The sequence below is a fragment of the Dicentrarchus labrax genome, unplaced genomic scaffold (assembly GCF_905237075.1).
Source record: "Dicentrarchus labrax unplaced genomic scaffold, dlabrax2021, whole genome shotgun sequence".
NCBI lineage: Eukaryota > Metazoa > Chordata > Actinopteri > Moronidae > Dicentrarchus > Dicentrarchus labrax.
In genome coordinates, this window is record NW_026136721.1 from 7626424 (window position 1) to 7650694 (window position 24271).

The 24271-nt window shown below is 39.1% G+C and overlaps 1 protein-coding gene across 2 annotated transcripts in view; it reads left to right on the forward strand.

Annotated features, from left to right (window-relative positions):
• The window catches only part of glra3 (glycine receptor, alpha 3), a 75366-nt gene that overhangs the window by 38908 nt on the left and 12187 nt on the right, over window positions 1-24271 (forward strand). For both annotated transcript variants that reach the window (XM_051386127.1, XM_051386128.1), the window contains exons 4-8: window positions 3319-3542; window positions 5019-5101; window positions 9232-9369; window positions 13395-13609; window positions 20428-20577. In XM_051386127.1, the coding sequence (XP_051242087.1) occupies window positions 3319-3542; window positions 5019-5101; window positions 9232-9369; window positions 13395-13609; window positions 20428-20577 (810 nt within the window). The remainder of the gene's footprint in view (window positions 1-3318; window positions 3543-5018; window positions 5102-9231; window positions 9370-13394; window positions 13610-20427; window positions 20578-24271) is intronic.

Below are 24271 nucleotides of genomic sequence, written 5' to 3' on the forward strand. Positions count from 1 at the left end.
AGAAACCTAGGACAGATCCTTCGGCTCTAGGTGGGTGGTCGTCTGTCTCGACCAGTTGGGGTGAGAGAGAGAGAGAGAGAGAGAGAGAGAGACAGACAGACAGACAGACAGATAGACAGACAGACAGGTGCACAGCAACAACAGTATTGGCAATGGCAATCTAGCAGGACCATGGCAGGAGGCTCCACCAGGATCGATAAGAACCTGCGAGACGAGAAAGCACAAGAACTCCGGGGAAGAAGTGAAGTTAGTAACATGCATTAATGGAACATGAATGAGTGCAGAAAGAGAGAGGAAGAGGGGAGCTCAGTGCACCATGGGAAATCCCCCGATAGTCTAGAACAGTTGATACACCAGTGAGAGAAAGGTTTGTGTGTTTAATTCTTGGTGCACAGACACTGGGGTAATCGCGACACCACCAGAAATAACATCTGTAGTTATTGAGGATAACCTCAGGACGACAGTGAATCACTGTACAGTGAATTATATTTCTAGCTCTGATTACATTTGTACATCAGTGAGCACTGGGACAATGATGAATCTGGTACATGATATATAGGCAGCGATGATAATGACATTTATGGTGTAAACAGAAAGGAAAAATAAAGGATGCGGTTAATAAACAGCTATATAAAACTGTTATAATACTTCTAAAGGGGAGTCTTGTCGTGCACAGAAGACGCAGCTCATAAAATAAAATCTGCATGTTTGACTCATGTAGGCTGAAAGCATCGGCAACAGTTAGTTTTACTGTCACACCTAAATCAAACCTACCCTTGTGTAATTTCATTAGCCGCATCTGTGTTCACTGCGCACTCACTCTGGTTCACTCAGTAGGAAGCGTGGTGAAGTGGAAGAGTGGTGATGTCACTTCCAGTCAGTGAGCGCTCACTGCTTTTTACAGTGCATTCTGGGAATTTTCTAGGGAGCTGAACTCGCCGAACAGTGGAGTGGTGCTGCCATCAAGGCACGCAGTATCGCACTACCTAGGGACCAGTTTGAGACGCCCTGCGATCAAATGACCAACATTTTTTACCAAAGCATTTCCTGCTTGATAACATTGCTGAATTATGCGCAGCCTCCCCCCTCCCCCATCTAAGCGTGGTTTATCTCCTCTTATTGTTTGTAATTCCCACATAGATAGCCCTCATTTAACAGATTAAAGCAGCTCATTCCTGTTGTGCTCAAAGATGGCTCCAGATGGTTTGTAAAATAGCCTTTGAGTCAGATGGATGTAATAATAGTTTTAATAGGTTTGAATAAGAGATTAGTGTTTTTTGTGATTTTGATACATAGTAGTACTTTGGCCAAAAGTTCTTGAAGATCCCCTCCAGACAAATTAGACAGAAATCTACTAAATATACTTTATATTTTCTTTATCAAATTATAGAATCCTTTTTTAATTTCTGAGGTAGGGTATAAACTGTGCAAAACAATGCATGTTTCCTTTTCTTTGTCTTCTTTGATACCATGATTGATATCACGATTGATTTTTCATCTCACCGATTTCAATATGTGTAATTGTCTTGCACTATAACTGTCTTGTGATCTATCTTTGCATTCCTATCTTTACACTATGATAGTTTTTACTAAAAATAGATTGAGAAATATTGCAATATATCGCCATCTTTGCAGTATTGCAATATATCTAAATATATTGAATTGTAACCTTGGTACTGGCATATGTGTTGTAACATCAGATACTTGCTGATACACAGCCCTAGTATTAAGTTGGAAACCAGAATGCGTGTCTGATGGAAAGATGGAAATTATAATAATAATAATTTCCATCTCCTCTTTCTACCTCAATAACAATTTCAGAATCTCTGAATATGCAAATATGTTCATTTGTAAAGTTTTTCCTTCTTGACACAAAATGTCTCCTACTTCACTGTAAAGTCCATTCTGTCAGCTTTGTTTGGGATTGTTATGGGCTAAAATGCCTGATGTAAATCTTTGGAATTTTAAATTGGAGGAAAAAAGTTGCTTTTTGTGTTGTTGTTGTTGTTTATAATTGATTAAATATCTACAGAGCCCCTTAAGGGACATGGGGGAGGACAAAAAACTTAGAAAGTAAAAATATGACATACATATAATGTATTTTTTTTCTCCCATGTAAGGTTCTCAGGGGGGAAACAAAAATATTTATTTTTTTTTTTTACCCACCAATTTTTTTTCTTCCCCCATGACCCTCAAGGGGCTCCATAAAAATCAAAGGCAACTTGTTCCAGTGAGAATGAAATCTCGCTGTTCAGACAGGGTAAATGTGAGACTTTCACCTCATACATGTCTGCACGGTCTGCATCTTCAGAGCTAGAAACATTGAAGTCAGTTTAGTGATGTATGGCTCAAAGTTTTGCACAGGGAATTACAATGATTGGTTAATTCAGAAAAAGGTTTTTTTGGACAAAATGGCAAGACACAGAATTTAGCGGGATTGGTTGAATTTGCGTTAGTTCTTGTGATTGCAACATCACAACTTCTTGGTGGCTTCAAGTTTCTACATCACACTGTACAGGTTGCATACTGGACCAGGACTGACTTCCAATCTATTTGTGATGTCACAAATCATACTGGTAGGCCCCGCCCCTTAAAATCAGATGTTCAATGAGCACAGAGCAACATCCTTCTAGTGTCAAACTGCACAGACAGCAGTCAAACAGCACACTGTAGGAACATAAATAAAGACTGATTGTTTACTGGAGAGGGACTAAAACAAATCTTTTCCTGTGAATACTGTTACTAGTTCTTATAATTGGTTCCCACATGGATTAGAAACCACTAGACACCTCAGGGACAATCTGGACTGGACTATGATTTGCTTACCTGAGGCAAATAAGCAATGGTTTAGGAGCATGAACCTGTAACTAGCAACAATGTAGCCACTTATTAGTGCCCATGCCTCCCCCACCCACTGTGTCTGTGCGCCGTATATGCTGATGGAAATGAGGAGGCTGCAGCTGCCTACAAATGTGGTGGAAGGTGTGCTTGTGCATGCAGAAATCAAGAATCCAGTTGGAACATATGTGTTCATGTACAATATGGTTCCACCACTGCTGTTCAACATCACTGCATCCAATGGAACAGCTGGCGTACAGGGCTCAAGATCATTTGCACCCCTCTGCCTCCTTGAGTAGGTCACTAACAGGATAAAAATATGATACACTGAGCAGCTTGGATGATTGGTTATGTCCAGAAATGGCCTGAAATGATGAGTGTAGTTTTATTTTTGTTCACCTATGGTAACCCATCCCTGGAAATAGTTTTTTCCATGTCTCACTGTGTGTGATTTATCCATGTTATTCTCTTCGCCTGTAGGACTACCGTGTGAATATCTTCCTCCGTCAGCAGTGGAATGATCCCAGGCTCGCCTATGCTGAATACCCAGATGACTCTCTGGACCTGGACCCCTCTATGTTAGACTCCATATGGAAACCAGATCTGTTCTTCGCGAATGAGAAGGGGGCCCACTTTCACGAAGTCACTACAGACAACAAACTGCTCAGGATATTTAAGAATGGGAATGTTTTGTACTCTATAAGGTAAGTGTGGGGGTGATTGTTTTTCAAGTTACTCATGCCTTTGAATTTGAACAAAGCGAAAAGCTACATGGCCCTGAATTAATGAATCACAGAGCCGGGTGTGATTTGAACACACGGTGATGGACCTTTAGCATTTTAATAGCTAGAGGCGCACAGTGCACCCACAGTTCAGCTGGAAATAAGATTTGGAGGAATACATTATCTGTGGTGGGAATACATCACCATAAGCACTGTAGGTCTGTATGATGTAGGGTTGCACAGTTCATCGAAATATTATCTAAATTGCATTATGGCCATGTGCAATATGCAAATCGCAAGAGATGCATTGTTTTAATAAAGGTAGAATATGTGACAACCAGCATTAAAATGAAGTACTGTAGTGCTGCAAAAAGTCCCTGGCCTACAAATCTTTGTTTGATTGTTTGGTACAGACCTCAAAAAACTTTTTTTTTTGGTGAAAATTGAATTTGTGATGAAAAAGCTATATTTCCTACAATAATCATGAATCATATTGTAAATCACAATATCTGTCAAAATAATCGAAACATGATGTTTTTATATATTATAGTCCCTATATATACTTACTGTATATATCATATTGTGCAGCCCTAGTATGATGGTGCACCATTAGGATTCCGCTTTTTATGGAGGACCTGACTGAAAAATTATATCAACATTACTTGTATTAAATTGCATTTTCAGTCTCGCTTTTAATGCGCTTCTGGGGGAAAAAAATATTGGTCATGCTGTAACAACAATATGAATTTTCCTTCACACATTTTTTTTGTCAGTATGGATGTAAAATAAGTCTTAAATAGTATTCATAATGCTCTGAAAAAGCATGAAATTTAACCTGTTGAAACCTACCAACATAATGTAAACTGAACAAAACAATGTGGCATAACAGTCATCTAAGACTAGACTTATTTGTAATTTATTCTGATTTGTTTTTGTCCAGAACACAAAAACTTAAAGGTTCTTTTCGTTTCTGTTGAGATCCAAATAAACAGTCACTTCATTTCGACGCCTTGACAAAAATATTTTATAAAGAATGTGTTAATGTGTTTATTTTACGCCTAGATTTACTGTTAATACTCACAACTGTTTGACTTTCAACATTACATGCTAATAGTAGTTCTGTATTGCTTTATGCAAGTTTCTGTGTTTGTTTCTAATGTCTATGTGAAATGCTTTAACCTGCACGTGATTCTAAAATAAAAGAACCAGGTTATATTTGTGGTCTTACTCGCTATAGTGGATGTGATGGAAAGCAAGAGTAAAAATGTCAGAGATATTGCAGAGAGGTTATGCTTCTGTTTCGGAGCCTCAAAGATATCCCACTTAGTGGTGCATTAATATAAAATGAGCCCAGATAAAAGCATTTTGATACTGTACATGTGTACGACAGGTATGAATGACTTTAAACCCTGTCACTGTCTTTGACTCGCTTGTTCTCTCTGCTGTCTTCACTTTCAGACTAACACTAACTCTGTCATGTCCAATGGATCTAAAAAACTTCCCAATGGATGTTCAGACCTGTATCATGCAGCTGGAGAGCTGTAAGTACAGTATAAACACCCCACACACACACACACACACACACACACACACTGTTTGCCGTTCCTAACCCTAACCAAAATCAGTTGGAAATGGGGATATACAGTATTAGGTATATAAGTATAAATACTTTACATATTTGGATTCTTTCAGTCACACCAGATAGCAGTTAGGACAATTTTTTCTTAGCACACAGAGGTGTAGTTGTACATATATAGAAAGTATACCCACCTCTTAGGAGGGGGATTTACCATATAAGAACAATTCTAAAACAAGCCAAATGTTCTTAAATATTATATATTTCTCTTGTTTTGAGCAATAAAATCTGCGAGTGGGGTAAGCTAATTTTGCTTGGCTTCATTTTCAAAACTAGCATAAACCATAATATCTATCTGGGATATTATGCAAACCATAGTTGGAACTGGTTATATCTAGCTCAGTATTAGTGGTCTTTTTTTACAGAGAAAGGCAGCAGGCATTATTTCACTATCATCTATAATCTGTGATGTTTACTACACAGAGGAGACTTTGACAACAACAGACAATGCTCCTATCAAAACTTCACATTTCTGAAGATTTTAAAGATGTTTTAAAGTGGTGAAAATATTCTTAATATAGCGTACACAAAAAAAAATATTGGTTTTTTTGGGGGGGGCTAATATGTTTCTGTGCAACCCCTACAGCAGTGCATTGCTCTGCTTCTGTGCCGGACTCCTGTCTGCTTCTCCAAACTGGGGGTGTACTGACCTCTGTCCACTGTTGGTAATATAAGCCCGCTACAGATATGAGGAACAACCTAGGCAGTATAGCCTTGTCAACAAACCCGATATCCAACTCACACCTTTCACACCTGAACAAGGCGGTCTGTTTCATCTTGGTATCACAAGCAGCTACATACATTCTTTTTTTTTTTAAACAAGGGTTTTGTGACAGCAGGACCTGCAAACAGCACTTACGATCAAATTGTTTAAAAAATAAAGCCTTCTCACATCCTCACAAATCAACAATGTCAGCCACACATGGTTGATTAATAAGTTAACATCACTCAGCCAGCGGTCCTCCTGCTTCTGTTTATTATTCATCATAATTGCAGTGGCTTGTCGTGCATTGTGCCGTATGCATATTCCATACCTCGGTGATGGGACCGTTAGGGTCTGTCTGTATTCCCACAGGGACTTAAACTGTGCACACCACTGACTGTTTGGCATGCTGCTTGGATTCATACAGGGAGCACCACCTGTGCAGACTGGAGCAGGATACTGCAAAGAATCAAATGAATTAGAACAAATGGACAGTGTATAAACTCTGATACTATCATTTACATTGAAGTACAAATGTGTGGGTAATGATATGCAAACAGTTACAGATCATATATAATTTTCCATGTTATCCTGTTTATTTTGCCATGTGTCTCACATGTTCATTCATCCATACATTTTACCAAAGTATATTTAGTACCATCCTCCTTCCCCTCCACTTCCCCCTCTATGAAACAGCCCTAACGCAGACACGTGGCCATGTCTTTTTAAGGAAACGCAAAGTCGTTTAATAATGTTGATAGGGTTATGATGACTAGTTCATCCTTTGTCCAATCAGGAGCTTAGCTTGGCCCCGGAGGGACAGATAACACTTGAACAGATTAGTTGTCTTCATTGGTGGTTTTATTCTGCTCCAGCCCACTGGCCACAGGCATTACCATACATAGATCTAGCTCCTTCTTTATTTGTATATATGTCTATGGATTATTTTCATGGCTGTGTCTCTGATGTCATGCAGCAGAGAACACAGGAAGCACGAAGGCACGCACACGAGAGAGAGTGAGAGAGAGAGACTGAGAGAGGATGAGAGGAAATTACTCCAGTCATGACATGATGCATGTTTGAGAGAGAAAAACTGCCTTGATCTCCATCTCCAATTCAATTAATATTCCTCATTACATATAGATAGAATGTGTAGAATTAATTCAAACTGAAGGGTAACCTGATGTTCCTGCACAGGTAACCTCATTTGTAACAGTAATAGGAGTGGTTTTTTTTTTACTAGATGAAATGAGTGTTTTGAGTAAATGCAGCTGCAGAATTTGTAAGTGCTTTGAGTTGACAGTTGGAGACCCTGTTACCACCAGGGGCAACTGCAAGATTTAAAAAACATCCAGAGCCAAACACAGACGCTTCCTTGTGTGCAAGGGAAGGCTGCCGGCATAGTCTCTTCTTGTTTTTTTTTGTTGTTGTTTTTTTTTAACATACATAGGCTTTTCACACGCTTTTAGCTGAACCTTAAAAGGCAAGATGAACTCAATTTTTTGTTTATGGCTGAAGGCTTGTACCAGCATGCACCAGCTGGTTTCTGCTTTTGCCAAAAATCCCTACAGTGCACGGACCGCATGCATGTTAATGTAGCTTCCACTTTCTGTCATTATGCTCATACGTTTTGTTTGTGCAGTTTGTGTACTTTTCCCACTCTTTCCCATTAGTAGCCTTCACCAAGCATGGTTGAAGAATGGAACATAATTTAGCTGGATATAAGGATGTATGTATGTTTTATTGGAGCACTCTCCAATACTGTGCTTTAAAAAACTTGATGGGATTATTTTTATTATCACAGTTACAGTTTGTGCCAAGCATCCAGCTTCCTGTGCCACCTCTTAACTGATCATGGGCCTGTGCACTGTCGCTGTGAAGTGTATTTCGAAGTCTTTTTTCATCTGACTTGTGCATGTAACTACCTTAATTACACACTGGGCTGTGAGCTCTGTCAGAATTAACCTCAGGGCAGCAGTACTGTAGCTGGAATAAATGGACAAAAATACGCTACTACCAAAGCCAGCCATTTGTTCGTATTTGTCAAAGATATGGACAGTATGAAGAAGATTACAGAGTGGATCTTTGATAGATTTTTAGGGCCCGAGCCCTGACTGTGCGAAGGCCCTATTGTATCTGTAAGGATTCTTATTATTTTAGTAACAAATGAATCACATTTTTGGAGGATTTCCCGTGCTCGAAAACTCATGAAACCCTTCGCACATGTCAGTCGTGGCGCAAGATTTAGTATTTTCTATTTTATATTCTATTTTTTTTTAGTAGTTGTGCTATTTACGACATTCCGTCGATTCCATGGCATGGCATCCAATTTCAACGATTCGCCATAACAAAAGGAAGTTGTCATAACTTCAGCGTACATGGTCCAATCTCAATGAAACTTCACATTTGATAATGAACACGTCTAGATGACAATATTCAGATATAGTGCAACAGGAAGTAAGCGCTGCATGGCGATTTTGATCGGATTTACGTGAAATGTACATGTTGTGGTCCGCACGTGTTACACCGGCACGTGGCGCGGCCGCAGCACACCCCGAGTTATGTGGAGTGCGAGGGCCCGTTCATCGCTTCTTAATTTATTATTAATATTATATGATTTGTAATATGTTATATATATATATTGTAATTTTTGCTCCACTGCTTCTTTTTTGACAGCTCTACTTATTAGCTACTATAGCTTCTAGTTACATGTTACATATAAAAATATGTGGCGCTTCTCACGAAATGGATGATGGAATCACTTTCAAGCATAAAGTAAATTAACTTTGCTTACTGGTAACATGTAATTAGATTATGTATACGATTCAATAATGTAATACTAATTTAACTCTAACTCATTGTGCTACACAAGGAGCCTGTTTACTTTCAATAATTACATTTTGCCAATACTACTTAAAAATCTAAAAGCAGAACTTTTACCTAAATCTGCTGAAGGTAAAGCTGGTTTGGTTTTTCTGTTGTTCTTTCTTCTTTTATTCCTCAATTAATGTACCAACAATAGCATTTTTGTGACAAAGTTGATACAATACTATACAATACAATTCTTTTTTATTTTTTACACAGGCATCAGAGGATTTGAAAAGTGTGATTTGAGTGACATTTGACAAATAAAGTACAACAATTGACAAGACTGAATAATCTCAGAAAGCAGCTCTAAGCCTTCAGTCAGCCTACTTGCTGTAAGATTAAGTAAAATAACAGAAATTATTTAAAATGTCAGAGAATCATGAATCACTTTAATGATTTATTCTCCTTATCTTTCTGTTGCATAATATTATTCCATAAAATTTCCTGTTGTTTGCTTCTTTCAGTTGGCTACACCATGAACGACCTGATCTTTGAGTGGCAGGAGAACGGACCAGTCCAAGTGGCCGAAGGGCTCACGCTCCCACAGTTCATCCTCAAAGATGAGTCAGACCTCAGATACTGCACCAAGCACTACAACACAGGTAACACACACATACATATACACTCTGCCATAAGCATCACAACAAAGGTTACATGCACACGGGGTGAAACTGTTGCCACGTTTCATCAGTCATGTTTGTGCTGCTGGGATCAAGTCAAGAAAAAAAATCAGCTGCAAGAGGGAGAAACAAACAGCCTGACATCCAGACTGATGTCATCTTTTAATTAAATGGGATCTGACCATAGACAGTAGACAAACATGGATGTGGTGTCTTCGACCTGAGGCGCTGTGTGGGGGGTTGGGACACTGAATGATTCAGGAGGCTCAGAGGAGGACAGGGATTATAGATATTTATAGATTTTGGGCTGCATGAGCTGACCCTGAGTCAAGACCAAGTAGAATGTAACAATATGTTGAGTGACAGTTCAATTAGGATACAAATAAAAAGATTTAAATCAGTGAGATGAAAAATTAATCATGGTCCTCTTTTTAACTAAAAGAGAGCACTATCTACTTTTGGATTTGCTTGTTCAATGTCCGACTTCACTAGTAGTAAGTGGCAAACTGCGTGGCCTGCTAATGAAGCCCACACGAAAGCAACAAAAAACTGTGTGAAATTTTATACAACTCATCCGTTTAATTTATATTACGTTTTTTGCATAATTAAGGCAATGCTTTGAGTGACAGGTGGGTGCCGTCACAGACGGCTGTTTTCAGTAACCAGGCTTCATTCATCCACACTCAGCTCCAACTACGCTCCACGTCCTTGCCCGCTTCTGGATTAGCCAGAAGCTGTCGGAGTCAAGACCTATGGGTGACGTCACAGAGACTATGTCCATTTTTAATTATAGTGTCAAAGTGCAAAGACATCAGTTTCAGTTTGACAAAGAAAAAAGAAATTCTATGATTTGATAAAAAAAACATATATTTTGTGGATCTTTTTCTGAGAACTACCTTATCAGCCACAGTCTTCAGTCTCATTTTATTAAAAACATTGTGAGAAAATCATATTGTGAACCCAGGATTGTGAATTGTATTAAACTGTGAGTTTACTGTATTGTTACACCCCTAAGTTTAGTAGCCACGCCCCTGTCTGTGACTTCACCAATATGTTTCTGATGGCACTTTTTTAAAAGAAGGGCATAAAGTGAATGCCTGCTGCCATAATGTTAGTTAGTAGAGCCAGAAAATCCAAATTTGAGCAGAAGGTTGAGCAAGGTTGGAGCACAGGTAAATGCAGCAAACTTTACCCAGCCTTGTAATTCATTTCAATTCAATTCAATTTTATTAGTATAGCGCCAATTGATAACAGAAGTTATCTCAGGACACTTTTCAAATGGAGCAGGTCTAGACCGAACTCCTTATAACATTTACAGAGACCCAACAGTACCACCATGAGCAAGCACTTGGCAATAAAGGGCAAGGAAAAACTGTCTGTTAAGAGGCAGAAACCTAGGACAGACCCTTCGGCTCTAGGTTGGTGGTCATCTGCCTCGACCAGTTGGTAAATGGTAAATGGACCTGTACTTGTATAGCACCTTTCTAGTCTTCCGACCACTCAAAGCGCTTTTACACTACGTGCCACATTCACCCTTTCACGGGAAAGTCCATCGAACAGAAACTAACATTCATACACCGATGCATGGCATCGGGAGCAATTTGGGGTTCGAACCCACAACCTTCCAATTTAGGAACGACCCGCTCTGCCTCTGAGCCACAGCCGCCCAGGTGAGAGAGAGAGACAGAGACAAAGACAGACAGACAGGTGCACAGCAACAACAGTAGCAACAACTACACCAATAGTAGTGACTGATGATGATAACAGTGTTTCCTCTAGGATTTTTTTTAGCAGTGGTGGCAGGCCCGTCCCAAACCACAACTGGAAGCTGGTTCCACAGGAGAGGAGCTTGGTAACTGAAGGCTCTGGCTCCTGTTCTACTTTTAGAGACTATAGGAACCACAAGTAGCCCAGCATTCAGAGAACGTAGTGTTCTAGTGGGGTAATAGAGTACTATGAGCTCTTTAAGATATGAAGGGGCCTGACCATGAAGAGCTTTATAGGTGAGGAGGAGGATTTTAAATTCTATTCTATATTTTACAGGGAGCCAATGCAGAGAAGCTAGTACAAGAGAGATGTGAGCTCTTTTTCTAGTTCCTGTCAGTGCTCGTGCTGCAGCGTTTTGAATTAATTGGAGCGTCTTAATGGACTTATTGGGGCAACCTGATAATAAAGAGTTGCAGTAATCCAGCCTTGAAGTAACAAATGCATGGATTAGTTTTTCTGCATCTGTCTGTGACAGGATGTGTCTAATTTTTGTAATATTACGTAAATGAAAGAAGGCAGTCCTGGAGGTTTGCTTTATGTGGGAATTAAATGACATGTCCTGATCAAAGATAACTCCAAGATTCCTGAAAGTGGTGCTAGAGGCCAAGGTAATGGCATCTAGAGTAACTATATCTTTAGACAGTGAGTCTCTAAGGTTTTTGGGGCCAAGTACAAGAATTTCGTTTTTTTTCTGAGTTTAACATCAGAAAATTGCAGCTCATCCAGGATTTTATGTCCTTAAGACATGTTTGTAATTTAGATAATTGATTAATTTCATCGGGCTTAATCGATAGATATAACTGCGTATCATCTGCATAGCAATGAAGGTAATGGAGTGATTCCTAATAATGTTGCCTAAAGGGAGCATATATAAAGTAAATAGTATTGGTCCAAGTACAGAACCTTGTGGAACTCCATGACTAACTGTAGTATTTATTGAAGATTCATCGTTAACATGTAGAAATTGCGAACGATCTGATAAGTATGACTTAAACCAGCTTAGTGCGGTTCCTTTAATGCCAATTTGATGCTCAAGTCTCTGTAAAAGAATATCATGGTCAATGGTGTCAAATGCAGCACTAAGATCTAATAATACAAGTACAGAGACAAGTCTATTGTCGGAAGCAATCAAAAGGTCATTATTAACTTTAACCAGAGCTGTCTCTGTGCTGTGATGAACTCTAAATCCTTACTGAAAATCCTCAAATAAACTATTGTTATGTAGAAAGTCACACAGCTCTTTGGCGACTACTTTCTCCAGAATCTTAGAGAGGAAGGGGAGGTTAGAAATCGGTCTATAATTGGCTAAAACCCCTGGGTCAAGAGTGGACTTTTTAAGAAGGGGTTTAATTACAGCTACTTTAAAGGACTGTGGTACATATCCTGATAATAAAGAAAGATTAATCATATCCAGTAAAGAAGAGCCAATTAAGGGTACGACTTCTTTAAGCAGCCTAGTTGGGATCGGGTCTAATAGACAGGTTGATGGCTTCGATGTAGAAATTATTGAAGTTAACTGATGAAGATTGATAGCAGAAAAACATTCTAAATATATATCTGAGTTTACATTAGTTAAAGTCCCTGAACTTGGAGAGCCAGTGATAGCTGTTGAGGGCATTTGGTGACAAATTTTCTCTCTAATAGTAATAATTTTATTATAAAAGAAGCTCATGAAGTCATTACTACTTAAGTTTATGGAGATATGTGGCTCAACAGAGCTGTGATTCTTATTTTCTTCTATTAGTACTGAATAATAGGCTCCTCTGGCATTACGGAGGGCCTTTCTATACATTTTAAGAGCATCTTGCCAAATTGAGTGATATTCTAATAATTTGGAAGAGCGCCATTTCCTTTCTGATTTCCTTGTTTTTTGCTTCAATTGGCGGGTTTGGTGGTTGTACCAAGGTGCTAATCTCCTATGTTTTAATAATTTCCTTTTTATAGGAGCGATAGAGTAATGTTGATCGTAGTGAGCCTGCAGCACTATTAACAAGATTATCAATTTTGGAGGGACTAAAGTTATTATAGGACTCTGTTATATTCAGACATGGCATTGAATTAAACACTGTTGGAATCTCCCCTTTAAATTAAGCTACAGCACTGTCAGATAGACATCTGCTGTATGTAAGATAACTGTGCTTCATATTTGTTGCTTGTTTGTTGTTTATTGTGCTTATTAAATGTATGATGTAATTATAAATAAGTAAACATTCTTATAGCATGTCTCTGCTTTGTTGCAGGTAAATTTACTTGTATTGAGGTGCGGTTCCACCTGGAGCGTCAGATGGGCTACTACCTGATCCAGATGTACATCCCCTCTCTGCTCATTGTCATTCTGTCCTGGGTCTCCTTCTGGATCAACATGGATGCTGCCCCAGCCAGAGTGGCACTGGGCATCACCACTGTCCTCACCATGACAACACAGAGCTCTGGCTCCAGGACTTCACTGCCTAAGGTCTGTGTTTGTATATTTAATTATTCACCTGTATCTGTGTGAGCTTCCTTTAGGTGCCCTACTTTCCTCCAACACATGCAGGTTAGGAGAATTAAATTGCCCATAGGTGTGAATGTGAGCGTGAAGGGTTGTCTGTCTGTATTTGTCAGAAACTGTGATAGTCTGGCTGTCTGCGCTTTACCTCTTAGCCAGTGTGTACAGGGATCTACTCTAGTCTCCTGTACAGTATAGATATATAGTGGAAATTCTGTTGAAGACAACATGGGAGAAACGGCACTTTTTCTCTTTGGAGACCTCATAACACACACTGTATAATAAAGCTGAAGTGCTATTCAACAAGATACCCCACTGAACCCTTAAATGTTTTAACCCAAGGCCGTTTTTTTTTTTTTTATTGTTTCCATGTTGGTGAATCCGCACTATTCAGACACTACAAAATAAATTATCAGAATTTGTTAACAGCAAGGGGAGTAAAGGAGCTGCAGAGTCCAAACCACATCTCCTCCAAAGCACACCCACTTGTGCACAAAGTAATGGTGGCTGAGGAAGACTATAGATCATAGCAGATCAAAAATAAACTGAAAATGTGAGTAAAGGTAACAATTTTAGCATATATTAAGCAAAGAAATGAGGCTTACGTATGTCTACGTTTGAGCCACAAATATATAACTTTAAGAATGTGGTCTAAATGAATGAATGCAAACTAAAGGTGACTTAGGAAAATTAAATAATTTGAAAGAATAAATATAGGTATTTTTGCAGTAATAATGAGGATGAACTATAAACTGTGTTAGGTTACCTGCTATATATATATTAACATCAAAATGTAGTTTTTATACCTTTTGTAAAGTGAATAATTGAATAACTTGCAAACTTCACTTTATGGGCCGACCCCTACCATAACTTGTCCTATTTATGAATTTCGCATGAGCCTTGAGTTTGGTATATTTAAATGTCAATATGTTTTGGGCGCAGTCACTTCTGTGACACAGCCAGCTCACAGACCATATTTGGAACTTCCTTCACGTTTGTGCGGCAGCTGCAGCTGGATGTACTTGCCTGTTTGTACTGTAACCATAGATGCACAGAGAGATTGTGTCCATTTAGTTCAAAGGGTTGAACTCAGCCTTTGGTGCAGCACCGATATAGTGGCATATTTAGGAGAACATACTTTCTATATACAGTACATACAGTATATAGGTAGGTAACTGGAGGAGGAGGTGGACATAGAGAATGCACATGTGTGTGGCATAGTTGTTTTTTCTCTCTCCCGAGACCTGAAATGCCTCTATTTTTTTCTCCTTTTTTATTGGTGAATGTTTTGCATGGGCAAGCACAAGTATGTGTTGATTACACACATCATGCATCCGCTAGAGCGTGTGTGAGAAAGAGCCCCTTAGTCTTGTTCTGGTATCTTGTATGCATGAGAAAAAATCTGACATGGAGCACTTTGTTACATAACCCTTATTAGCACAGCCATCTTTCTCACACATACTGCACACATACACCTCAGCAACATGGCTGTGTGTGTGTGTGTGTGTGTGTGTGTGTGTGTGTGTGTATTCAGAGGTTAGGAGGTTTCTCATGTTTCCCATGCTCAACAGAACTTTGCACTCTAGTATGTTACACGTGTCTGAATAAGTCATTATTTCATAAAGTAAGGTGGATACATCATTTTGACACCACATGTATCAGTGGCACTGTGTGTGTGTGTGTGTGTGTGTGTGTGTGTGTGTGTGTGTGTGTGTGTGTGTGTGTGTGTGGGTGTGAAGGGCAGCAGCTGCAACCCTGAAATAATTTCTGTAATGAAAGGAGTGTCAGAAGATGTGTAGTATAATAGATAGGACACTGCTTCCAAACCTCTTGACCCCGACTAAGGGTCGCGAGGCCTTCTTGATGAAGGGTGTAAGACAACTTTTTTTTCTTTTTTTAAATATACGGTAGGCATGTCAACATTTCATTCATTTCTGTGAAGAAAGCTTAATGAAATTGTTATTTTAAAACTTTAGATTACTATTTAAGATATTAACAAAACCCATAATAGCTATATTCACAGAGCCTTTACTCTCTGCTAAACAGCATCGTCCTGCATTAGAAAGGTACACAGTTAAAACAACCAAGAGCTGATAGAACAATGAGAAGAAAAGACTCTCCATGCCACCACATTGGATTTGAAATTAAACAACTGAGATGCAATTGAAGTGCAGACTTTCAGGTTTAATTCAAGGGGTTGAACAAAAATATCCTATCAAACGTTTAGAAATTGCAACCATTTTTCAACAAAGTCTCCTCATTTCAAGGGCTCAAAAATAATTGGACAAATTAACAGAACTATAGATACAATTTTCATTTTTAATACTTTGTTGAGAATCCTTTGCAGGCAATGACTGCCTGAAGTCTGGAACCCATGGATATCACCAAACGCTTGGTTTCCTCCTTTGTGATGCTGTGCCAGGCCTTAATTGCAGCTGTTTTCAGTTGTTGCTTGTTTGTGGGTCTTTCTACTTTTAAGTTTTGTCTTAAGCAAATGAAATGCACGCTCGATCGGGTTGAGATCTGGTGATTGACTCAGCCATTAGGGGTGGGTAAAAATATTGATTCATCAATGCATTGCAATATATTTTTTCCCAATTCAGTATCGATTCATTAAATCCTCTGAATCGATTCAAGCCCCTGGCCAGTGGGGGCGCGGTGAGCAACACCTTTGTGTGACTTGCGTTGTATGGACGGAGACCGCACATGACCACACAACAACAACATGGCAACCGAAGCAAGTAGCAGCAGTGTTACAATAGACAAAAGTAAGGTATTGTGTAAGCTGTGCCAGGCAGTACTAAAATACTGCAATAACACAACAAATTTGCGCAACCACTTAAGCCGACATCATGCAGATGCTCTGCAGCAACCCGCGGCTAAACCCGTGGATTCAAAACAGACACAACTCGACAGATCCTTCCTTTGCAAACTGCCGCCAAACTCTGCCCGCGCACAGAAGATAACGGAGTATGTGGCTGTGTTTATACGTAAGGACCTACGACCATACAGTGTCGTGGAAAATGGGGATTTTAAGAAGATGGTATACACACTAAAACCACGATACGCCATACCAACACGCAAACACATGGTGGAAGTCGCCGTCCCAAAGCTTTTAAAATTATCAACAGGTACTCTAATTAATCATTTGTGTAATTCTACTTATTACTGAATCGATATTGAAGAATTTAAATCAATATCGAATCGAATTGTGACCTAAAGAATTAAAATCGAATTGAATCGTGAGGTTCTTAACAATACCCAGCCCTATCGGCCATTGCAGAAAATTCCACTTCTTTGCCTTAAAAAACTCCTGGGTTGCTTTTGCAGTGTGTTTTGGGTCATTGTCCATCTGTACTGTGAAGCGCCGTCCAATCAACTTTGCTGCATTTGGCTGAATCTGAGCAGAAAGAATATCCCTATACACTTCAGAATTCATCCGGCTGCTACCGTCTCCTGTCACATCATCAATAAACACTAGTGACCCAGTGCCGTTGGAAGCCACGCATGCCCATGCCATCACACTGCCTCCACCATGTTTTACAGAAGATGTGGGGTGCTTTGGGTCATGAGCCTTTCCAAGCCTTCTCCATACTTTCTTCTTCCCATCATTCTGGCACAGGTTGATCTTAGTTTCATCCGTCCAAAGATGTTTTTTGGCAAAGTCTAATCTGGCCTTTCTATTTTTGAGGCTGATTAATGGTTTGCACCTTGTGGTGAACTCTCTGTATTTGCTCTCACGAAGTCTTCTCTTGATGGTAGACTTAGATACTGATACACCTACTTCCTGGAGAGTGTTCTTCACTTGGGTGGATGTTGTGAAGGGGTTTTTCTTCACCATAGAAAGGATCCTGCGATCATCCACCACTGTTGTTTTCCGTGGATGTCCAAGCCTTTTTGAGTTCCCAAGCTCACCAGTGCGCTCTTGTTTTCTCAGGATGTACCAAACTGTTGATTTGGCCACTCCTAACATTTCCGCTATCTCTCTGATGGATTTCTTCTTTTTTTGCAGCCTAAGGATGGTCTGTTTCACTTCCATTGAGAGCTGCTTTGACCGCATGTTTTGGGTTCACAGCAACAGCTTCCAAATGCAAATGCCACACCTGGAATCAACTCCAGACCTTTTACCTGCTTAATTGATGATGGGTTAACGAGGAACTAGCCCATACAGCCCATGAAATAGCGTTTGTGTTAATTGTCCAATTACCTTTGGTCCCGGCTACATATTAAAGAGCTGTAATTCCTAAACCATTCCTCCAATCTGGATGTGACCCTCAAATTAAAGCTGCAAGTCTGCACTTTAAGCCCATATTAATTATATAACTGTATCTTGAATATGTTTTGGTAAACAGCTAAACTAACAGAACTTGTCTGTGTCCAAATATATATGGACCTAACTGTATCTTCATGCCACCAACCCAAAGTATCTTTCTATCTTTCTCGGCTCTGATTGGTTATTTTTGTTTAGGCCCAGTGGATTCTTACAAATGCCGTCAGGAGCACTAGGAGGAGCCAGAGGAACCTGATTTTTAATAGTAAAAAGTTACTAAAAATATCAGAAAAACTAATCTCGGATAAATATTCACAGGAAATAATCTGCTCAAAATTCATCCAAATCACTAATTTTATTCAAACTTCCTGCAGTCATTGGGTTGACTGTTTGGGTTTACACAGGGTTTGTAAAGTTTATCGGTTGTTCTCTACTGTTATTGTTATGCATTGAATATAATATGAAATACCTATAAAATATGTCACTTAGTCAGGGGTTGTAAGTTTACTCAAAGGTGCCCCTTTAGGAAAATGGTTGGGAACCACTGCTCTAAGAAATACATTAGAAGAAGTGAAATTAATTAAAATTATATTTTGTGTAAAAAATATTATTGATTTACTATTATGAAAGAGAATAAGGATAAGATAAGATAAGATAATTCCTTTATTTATTCCCCTAAGGAGAAATTAATTTTGACACAGCAGCAATAGGGCAAAGCAGCGCAAAAACAGAAAACAAAGAATATCACAGTAAAAATATTGCTAATATTATTAATATTTGAAGATATAAAAACTATAAATTAAAGTATATACACTATTTGTTGTTCAAGTAGGATATGGAGTCTGAAATATGAGCAGAAAAATTAAACTTGACTAAAACTAAAAAACTAAAACTAAACTAAAACTACTAAACTACTAAAGTGGAAATTAAATATAAATAGTGCAAAAGGTTTGTGCGTTGTAGGTAGGAGTTCTAAACTAATCTTTGTCTGCTGGGGTTGGAGGAACTGGGAGCTGTGGCGTTGTGGAGTCTGATTGCAGATGGTACAAATGAGCCTCCAAACCGCTTTGAGGTACGGTGCTGGGTCAGTCTGTAGCTGAAGATGCTCCTGAGCTGCCTGAGCTCAGTGTAGAGAGGATGACAGGGGTTGTCCATGATGGCTTTCAGCTTCCCTGGGATGACGTGTCTGCAGGTCTGCAACGGTGGAGTGGATGACGTCACAGGCGTGCGCCGCTACTGCCAATGGAGGAATGTAAACAGTGACGACAATAGTGGCCGTAAACTCACGGGGCAGATAGTACGGCCTTAACCCTATGGCCAGCAGTTAGATATCAGGTGTGCAGATTTCTGCCTTCTTGACAACATGTCCAGGGTTACACCATTTAGAGTTCACAAAGACAGCGAGCCCTCCTCCAGACTTTTTACCGCTCTGTTTCTTCCTGTCTGCCCGAACTAGTGAAAAGCCGGCTAGTTCCACTGAACAGTCTGGTGTAATGTCATTCAGCCATGTCTCCGTCAGACATAATATGCTGCACTCCCGATACTCTCGCTGTCTGTTGACCAGGGCCGAGAGCTCGTCCGTCTTGTTCAGCGAGCGTACGTTTCCCATGACAACCGAGGGAAGACATGGCTTGTATCTCCACCGCCTCTCTGTCTTCTTGGTCCTCACCAACGTGCCTGCTCTGGTTCCTCTCTTTCGTCTCCTTAACTCCACCGGGATCTCCCTCGGGCATGCAACACGTAAATCCTGATACCGTAGGAAGTCCTCACGTGAATAACCTCCAGTGTTTTGTTGTGTGGTGGTTGTTGTGTCCACATTCCTACACATTGTTTATATTTAAAAAAACTAAACTAAAAAAGTTCAACTACGGCTAAAAAAGTAAAAAAATCAACTACCAACACTGGAGGTCTATTTACAACAATAAACACAGTGCTATTTAAGAAGGAATAAAGAAGTAGTAAGATTTAAGGCGAAAAAAATAAGAGGTGGAGCAGGAGCTGTCATGTTAGGCTGCCACTCTGCGCAATTCTAGAACATATAACCTATGTCTATGTTTGAGCCACATAGGGTCTAATCAATGGATGAATACAAACTTGAGAAAATGCATTGAAAAGATATATATATAAATATTGGTATTTTAGCAACTATTAAGCAAAATTATGAATAAATAAATGTTGATATTTATGAACATCAACATTTAGTTTTTATATGTTTTGCGACATAATAATTTAGTAACTTGCAAACTTCACATCACAGGAAGACAGGCCCTATTCTGCCTCTGGTTGGGCCTGACCCTGGTCACCCAGGTTTGGAGTTAAGCAGGTTTCAGTCCAAAAAAATATTGCATCTACAGAACATATGTAGTTAAAAATGTTATAAAAACCAAAAATGTCAAAACGGCAAAATGGCAACTAACCGACATCCCCTATATCTTAAAGTTCACTTGTGTGTGTGTGTGTGTGTGTGTGTGTGTGTTGTGTGTGTGTGTGTGTGTGTGTGTGTTTGTGTTTACAGGTTTCTTATGTCAAGGCTATAGACATCTGGATGGCTGTGTGTCTCCTCTTCGTCTTCTCTGCACTGCTGGAGTATGCTGCGGTCAACTTTGTGTCGAGGCAACATAAAGAGCTGCTGCGATTCAGGCGGCCTCCCAAGAGCAAGAGCAAGGTACCAAAAAATCCTCCTACAGTCCACATTACATCATCCAGTGTGATCAGTAATAATGTACTTCTGTGGTTTGAGGCTGTCACCTTTTGGCGACATGTTGCTATTGCAGTATGCTACTCAGGAACAGCATTAGATGAGAAAGTGGAAGGGAGGGGTAAAAAAGAAAATGATGTTGGAGAGCAAACGACACCATTCCTGATGTGACAGTAGATATGAAGTGTCAGTGCATCTGACTGTGCATGTTTGAGTTTCCTGAAACACCACACATCACTTACTGTATCAGTGCATGATAAAGCATGGCTGCAACTTCATCTGTGTGGTTTTATGATTCTTTAGTTGAATTATTTCTCTGACAGACGGCCATCCAAACAGAGAATGAGCCTGTTGTCAGTGCATGATTAGGATCTCTGTGCGTTGGGAACGGATCATCTCAGCATTCAGTCAACTCAAACACACAAACAGCATTTAGTTTAACCCTCATAATGTCTTGGGGTCATTTTTGATCCCATTTCAATGTTCATTATGTCATAAATATGGCATTTTTTAAATATAATTTCACCAAAATAACATGGATGGTTCCATGGTATGGGAGCTCCACATAAAATACATTTTCACCACTTTCACTGAATTTTGGGTGTTTGATTGAACTTTAGAACACGTTTGTTCTTCCCTACTGTAATTTTACCCCAGAAGGGCCATTGGGTTACACTGTGCAAACACACACACACACACACACACACACACACACACAGCGCATATAACGCACACATGCATGCATATAACATACACACACACACCACAAATACACACACACACACACACACACACACACACACACACACACACACCCCGAAGGACAACAGGTCTCATTATTTAAATAACAAATATAAATTAAATGCTTTCAAAACAGTGTCCTGACTAAACTTTGACATATACCAGACTGTGATAATCAATCAACATATATTCCTATTATATTAACTATAGTCAAAATTATTCCGATTTTTTTTCCGAAAAAATGCAATATAATTTTGCATAAATGAGGTTTACTGAACCTAAATTATAGAAATTTGGGTCATGCTTGGTGTTAATGAGTTGGTATTAAGTTGACTAATAAGGTAAAACACAGTATTGGATCATAATTCATACCATATGTTTTTTAAACAAGTCAAACCAGACTGGGGTCAAATTCATGATGGAGGAACACAACTGCATAGTCAATGGGAAGGTATTATGAGGGTTAAAGGAGGAAATCGATAATTTTGATATGTATCAGTCAGTCTCAGAGAGGCAAATCTGTAAATAAAGGTAAAGTAAATAGGGAACTGGTAGAATCAGAATTGAAAAATAAATTAGTATGCAGTCCTAATATCTGTCCAAACTCTGTGTAACTCTTCACTTTACATTGTAGTGAAACACAAAACAGGGTAAAATACCTACTAATATCTCATTGGCAGATACCAATGAAATTACTGATTGGTGCCTTGTCTGGACAAAGCTTGATATGTTTTGATCTTATGATCAAAAGAAAATGTAAGACCTATACTGATCTGATCTCTGTAAATAGGATTTTGCCTTGGTACATTGGTGCATAACAATGAGAAAAACTTTTTTTTTTATATATATATATATATATATATATATATATATATATATAAAATGCTTTGGCTGTGCTTTATGGATTACTAAAAGTGCCACAATTAAATAAATAAATACACCATTAAATAATATTAAATTAAAATGACTTAAATGTGTCATTAATTAATTAAAATTGGACTTAAATACATAAATGTGTTATTAAATGTGTCATTAATTCATTCAAATACCGATTCATTTTATGTAAAATACATATATAATTATTTCACTATTTATTTAATTATTTCATGGTCCTGCGTTGCAGTGCTTCATGAATTACTTTAATCTGTCAAACTGACCCATCAAAGTTGGTAGGCGGATCCTAACGCCTGATTGGTTACGCTGAGCATCAAGCCAAGGCAAATCAATTCCAGATAATGGATTGATGCAGAGCTAGTGAACACATTCCAATACACTGGGTGGCGCTATTGGACTACTTCTTATAAATCTGCAGTCACTCTGTGGTCAATATCTTGGTCAGAAAGTGCTGAAATAACTCCAAGAACTTCAATAAGCTTCTCTGCTTTACTCGCTACATGCTCTGGGTCAGCAGGTACTGCTTCCACATCCTCTGCTAAGTCTAAAATGTCTAAGTCTAAAAAATAAAATAAAGTGTTTAACTTTAGAAAAATAAAGTGTAGCAGCAGCTTGATTTTCCCTTTTTCTTTGTTAACTGTTTCATATCTTGATTAACAGTCTCAACAAATTTTATAATAAATGAATATCAACACATCTTACGCCCCCACTTTCTGTTGTTGTTGGGCAGTGAATGGATAGGTCAGGATACTGGTTGATTGATCATATTGGGATCTGAGACCTCTTATTTTCTGTGACCTTAGTTCAGACTTGAGTGGGTATGTTTGATTAAAACTTTGTGTTTTGTCTCATAGTGCCGTTTCACACTGGCACCTTTAATCAGCGCCACGGACTCTGAACATGAGACACACTGGTTATGTGCTCCCAGTGGGAAGAATGAATATGAATGAATCTGTCCATTCCGGGTTAAAAGCTCTATTTTCGCTATCCACTTTTCTCTTCTTAGAGAGCGCCATAAATCTTCTGTTCTGTTGCGTCTGGGTCCGGACTCGGACCACGGTCCGCCTGTTAGTGACCGCTGCCCTAGAAAGTTCATGAAGATCCTTCATCGTTTCTATCCATGCACTGGGCAGCTGTGACTCAGACACAGAGCGGGTCTTAATCGGAAGGTTGTGGGTTCAATCCCCGGCTCCTGGTGCCACATGTCAAAGTATCCTTGAGCAAGATACTGAACCCCAAATTGCTTCCGATGCCGTGCATCGGTGTGTGAATGTGTATGATTGTTAGTTTCTGTTCAATGGACTTTGCCATCACTGAGTGAATGTGTGTGAAAGGGTGAATGTCTCACATAGTGTAAAAGCGCTTTGAGTGGTTGAAAGATTAGAAAGGCGCTATACAAGTACAGGTCTATTTACCATTTACCATTACTCTACTTCGGACCAAAGCAATGGATCAGGCTAGATTTGCGTTAGCCCCACACACTGAGTTTGATGGGTCAGTTTGACAGATTACAGTAATTCATGAAGCACTGCAACGCAGGACCATGAAATAATTAAATAAATAGTGAAATAATGATATATGTATTTTACATTAAATGAATCGGTATTTGAATGAATTAATGACACATTTAATAACACATTTATGTATTTAATTCCAATTTTAATTAATTAATGACACATTTAAGTAATTATTTAATGGTGTATTTATTTATTTAATTGTGGCACTTTTAGTCCTCCATAGTGCTTAGCTTAACAGTCTGTGTGCAAAGCAAATGAGGCTGAACATATTGGCCGAAACGCAATCTTGGAACCCATCGGCTATTGTTTGACGTCAGTTTTGCTTTTCATTCATCTTGTACCTGTCATTCTCATGTATCAAGTTGCTAATCAAACTGCAAAGGAAGTCTTGGATATGCACTGGCTACACCAGAAGCCAAATACTGGCCATTGCCCCCAGAGACTAAATCCTCTCAGACGATAGCCGATGTGTTTTGAGATTGGTACTGGTAATGACTACAATTGATAAA